General features: G+C 43.1%; 1 protein-coding gene across 1 annotated transcript in view; it reads left to right on the top strand.

The window, feature by feature from the left end:
* The window catches only part of akap9 (A kinase (PRKA) anchor protein 9), a 135,438-nt gene that overhangs the window by 79,625 nt on the left and 50,813 nt on the right, over window positions 1-5,000 (top strand). Inside the window, exons 20-21 of the mRNA XM_056260477.1 lie at window positions 2,855-3,067; window positions 4,894-4,932. Of these exons, the coding sequence (XP_056116452.1) occupies window positions 2,855-3,067; window positions 4,894-4,932 (252 nt within the window). The remainder of the gene's footprint in view (window positions 1-2,854; window positions 3,068-4,893; window positions 4,933-5,000) is intronic.

Here is a 5,000-nt window from a genome sequence, read left to right as displayed (position 1 = left end):
GGCACTGGAGCTGCACAGGGCTGAAGGTGTGTGTGTGTGTGTGTGTGTGTGTGAGGAGAACCGAGCGAGAGAACAACTGGCACTGGAGCTGCACAGGGCTGAAGGTGTGTGTGTGTGTGTGTGTGTGTGTGTGTGTGTGTGTGTGGAGAACCGAGCGAGAGAACAACTGGCACTGGAGCTGCACAGGGCTGAAGGTGTGTGTGTGTGTGTGTGTGTGTGTGTGTGTGTGTGTGTGTGTGTGTGTGTGAGGAGAACCGAGCGAGAGAACAACTGGCACTGGAGCTGCACAGGGCTGAAGGTGTGTGTGTGTGTGTGTGTGTGTGTGAGGAGAACCGAGCGAGAGAACAACTGGCACTGGAGCTGCACAGGGCTGAAGGTGTGTGTGTGTGTGTGTGTGTGTGTGTGTGTGTGTGTGTGTGTGGGGAGAACCGAGCGAGAGAACAACTGGCACTGGAGCTGCACAGGGCTGAAGGTGTGTGTGTGTGTGTGTGTGTGTGTGTGTGTGTGAGGAGAACCGAGCGAGAGAACAACTGGCACTGGAGCTGCACAGGGCTGAAGGTGTGTGTGTGTGTGTGTGTGTGTGTGTGTGTGTGTGAGGAGAACCGAGCGAGAGAACAACTGGCACTGGAGCTGCACAGGGCTGAAGGTGTGTGTGTGTGTGTGTGTGTGTGTGTGTGTGTGTGTGTGTGTGTGTGTGTGTGTGTGAGGAGAACCGAGCGAGAGAACAACTGGCACTGGAGCTGCACAGGGCTGAAGGTGTGTGTGTGTGTGTGTGTGTGTGTGTGTGTGAGGAGAACCGAGCGAGAGAACAACTGGCACTGGAGCTGCACAGGGCTGAAGGTGTGTGTGTGTGTGTGTGTGTGTGTGAGAACCGAGCAAGAGAACAACTGGCACTGGAGCTGCACAGGGCTGAAGGTGTGTGTGTGTGTGTGTGTGTGTGTGTGTGTGTGAGGAGAACCGAGCGAGAGAACAACTGGCACTGGAGCTGCACAGGGCTGAAGGTGTGTGTGTGTGTGTGTGTGTGTAAGTGTGTATTTGAGGATGTGAAGAGGATCCTTGTGTGTTGGCAGAAGGTGAGTGTGTGAAAGAGGTGTGTTGTGTTTGTATGTACACAGTGTGTGTATTATTAAAGTCCGTGTGAAGCTGTTCTTCACTACTCTCATAAAACCCTGTTCAGGAACACAGGTGTAAAACAAGGGCCAGTGTCCTCTCTTCCGAAGAAGATCAGGACAGTTGGTTGATTGATCTGTGTGTGTGTGTGTGAGTGAGTCTGTGTGTGTGAGTGTCAGTGTGTGTGTTTGTGTGAGTGTCAGTGTGTCTGCGCGCCTGTGTGTGTGTGTGTGTGTGTGTGTATCTGTTTGTCGGTGACAGCACTGGCTGGTACGTCAGCAAACACACACACACACACACACACACACACACACACACACACACACACCAACAGCTGGACGTTCAGAGACGTCTCAAACAGACCATCATTATCAGGGCGTTGTCAGGGTTACGCTCTTTTGTTTTACTCTCCTTTGTGTTTGGTGGAAACTGGCACGTCGTAAACATTTGAAGGAGCTGTAGAGTGTCTGCTATTTACGACTCAATGTTGACCAGTCATCTCACAAGACAGTGCGATCGCAGGTCACATGGTCACGTGTGTGTGTGTGTGTGAGTGTGTGAGTGAGTCTGTGTGTGTGAGTGTCAGTGTGTGTGTGTGTGTGTCGGATCGTTGGCCCTGGTGTTGGTGGTGTGTGTGCTGCGTGTTCTACTGAAATTACTCTTTAATAGTTTTAATGCTTTAAATTGTCGTGACCTCAATTTTTAATAAACCTCTCTTGCACGAATGAGCCGATGTTTGTTTGAAGCGAGATCAAACTGCCCTGCAGGAGCGTCTGTGGTTTCATCATTTTTTACTTTAGTGGGTGTGTGTGTGTGTGTGTGTGTGTGTGTGTGTGTGTGTATGTGTATTGTTCAGCCTGTATGTCTGAACCGGCTGCTGATTCTGTATTCAGTCTAAATACTTTTCTTACGTGTGTGTGTGTGTGTGTGTGTGTGTGTGTGTGTCTGTGTGAAGCTCTTTTGTTAGTGTGATCGCTCACCGCGACCTCATTTCATTTGCAAATGACCTTAAAGAGTGTCAGATCTGTGTTGTTAAATATTTATGAGTTATTAGTGCATTCCTGTGTCTGAATGAGTGCCGAACCCTCTGTGTGTGTGTGTGTGTGTGTGTGTGTGTGTGTTATTAAACACTGCGAAACTAAAGCTCTTCTTCACCATGAGCTTCACTAGTGACTGTAAAAGGAAACTAGCCGGAAATAAGTTTGTCCCAAATGCATTTCAGAAGTTCCAAGTCTTGTCCAAGTTTTCCTCATAAATGTTGTTTAACACTCTTAAAAGATGTTGATGGTTGAATTGAAAGAATGTTGATTCATATTTTCCTGCAGTGAGATTGAGTGAGAATCAGTGATCTGGAACAGATTCAGGGCAGAAATGCTTTGTTGTCGAGTTCAGACCCTGTTAACCAAATAGAGCCTGACGTGAGTGTGTGTGTGTGTGTGTGTGTGTGTGAGAGAGAGTGTATGAGAGTGTGCCCCAAACTGTAAATGCTGTAACCGTATCATAATTGTTGTTAACCGGCTGGTATGTGTGTGAGAGTGTGTGTGAGTGTATGAGAGCGTGTGTGAGTGTATGAGAGAGTGTGTGTGTATGTGTGTGTGAGAGAGAGAGAGTGTGTGTGAGTGTATGAGAGAGTGTGTGTATGTGTCTGAGAGAGAGAGAGAGTGTGTGTGAGTGTGTCCCAAACTGTAAATACTGTAACTGTGTAATCTTGACAGTAGCTGACCGACTGTTGTGTGTGTGTCAGGGGTGATTGACAGCTACAGCGGCGAGCGTGAGGGGCTGGAGCAGCAGGTGCGCGAGCGGGTCGATCTGCAGCTTCAGCTGGAGCAGGAGCTGTGTGTGACGAGCCTCAGACTGAGGGAACTGGAGGAGGAGCGCCAGCAGATCCAGGACCAGCGCCAGCTCCTGTCCCGCCAGCAGGAGGCGCTGAGAGACGGGGCCGGGGCCCCAGAGCTGCGTACGTCACGCTCAACACACACTCGCTGACGTTACATATGTCACGCGCAACACACACTCACTGAAGTTACATACATCACACTTTTGTATGTATATTTACAACATGTTTTTGAAGAGTGATCATTGTAGCCAATCACAGACATGTTTGATGAGCTTGTGAAAACAACGGCCAATCAGAGGTGTTTACGATTCCGCTCGACAGCGCTCAACATTTTTTAAATTTCAGTATCGACTTGGTACCGAAGTCGTTAGTTTTGACAACACTAGTGTGATGAACACTGAAGCTGAAGGGGTTGATGGGTAACATCAGAGTATGATTAACTCTTGATTTATTTCTTTATAGGTTGTATCAGTATTCATTCTCAAGGCCTGTTCACACCGAACATGAGTCTTCACCACGACAAGATGCTAAATTACGCACTGCTAGCGGCGATCCGAACATCTCACAAAACCAAAAGAACAAATAAAAATATATATTTTGCATAAAGAAAATTAAACCTGTTTTTTTATTTTATATTTTATTATTATATTCATTCATTATTATATTCATATATATTCATATTATTATATTCTTTAAATATGACAATTAAAGATTTTAGTATTATTTTTATAATATTTATTGACAATTATAGTAGTTATTAATATTTTTAAATAGCTTTTGTTTTGATATGTCTTCATTTTAATTTTAGTTAAAATTGTACTGTATGTATGTCATTTTTTTTTAAATATTTCTAATTCGCTTTAATTTATTTTTATTTCAGTTTTAGTAATATTCAACTTAAACTTGTTTATTTCAGTTTGTTGCCAGGCAGTTTTAAGTATCATTGAGATGCTTTTATAGTGTACAGTATATTAGATTTTATGCATATATTTTCTGTTTTGATTTTAACTTCGGTTAAAGTTTTAGTAGTTTTGTTGTGTTTTTGTCAAAGCTTTTGTATAAGCTTTTTTGAATGTCTATATAGTTTTTATTAATTTTAAGATCAGTTTTAGTTATTTTAGTACATCAAGTTAAACTAAACCCAATAAAAATAGAAGATGTTTCATTGGCAACTAGCTGAAATAAAATAATTTTCATTTATTTATTATAATCTTTATTTAATTTCAAGTAACGAAAATGGTGTTTTAAGTTTTAGGTTCAGTTATAAAATAACTCTTTATGAAAAATGTATAAAATTAATAAATATTCAGATTTTGTATGTAGTTTAACTTGAAACTTTTTAAGTTTTTCATCTAATATTTATATGACTTTATTTTAGCTTCATTTTAATTGACAAAAAACGTTGGATACACTTTATTAGATGTCATTGTTACACTGTAATTATGAATTTAAGTACTGAGTAATATTAACTGCATGTACTTACTATATAATTAGGATTAGGGTTTGGTTGAGGGTTATTTGCATGTAATTATGCATAATTTATAGTGTTACCACAATTTTAAATAGTTTTAGTTTTAGCTAAATATAACAACCCTGCAATCAAGCACATTCCCCCCCAAATGTTTTAAAACACGCTTTTCTTTCGCTCTTGTGTCGAATGTCTCCAGATCTCCGTGGTTTTGTGCGCACAGGTGTGCTCAGGCCTTCAGATGTGTGTTTACAGGTGCGCACAGGTGTGTGTTTACAGGTGCGCACAGGTGTGTGTTTACAGGTGCGCTCAGGTGTGTGTTTACAGGTGCGCTCAGGCCGAGAGTGTACAGGTGCATGAAGTGCCAAACCCCCGCAGAAGACGCTTCTAACCGATGCTGTCACATCTTCATGTTTCTGCCCTCTTTCCTCCTGTATTTGCATGATGAACGTGTTGTTTTCACTCTCTCTTTCCTCAGGACTAGTTGAGGCTGCTCTTGACGCAGCACCTGAAGCAGGTGTGTGAGTGTGTGTGTGTGTGTGTGTGTGTGTTCACGAGCTGCATGGCCGGCACGTCTCTGATCGA

The sequence above is a fragment of the Rhinichthys klamathensis genome, unplaced genomic scaffold, assembly GCF_029890125.1.
Source record: "Rhinichthys klamathensis goyatoka isolate OS25496 unplaced genomic scaffold, OSU_Roscu_1.1 h1tg000176l_1, whole genome shotgun sequence".
Taxonomy (NCBI): Eukaryota; Metazoa; Chordata; class Actinopteri; order Cypriniformes; family Leuciscidae; genus Rhinichthys; species Rhinichthys klamathensis.
The sequence above is the reverse complement of the archived record's forward strand: the minus strand, read 5'-3'. Positions and strand labels throughout refer to the sequence as shown.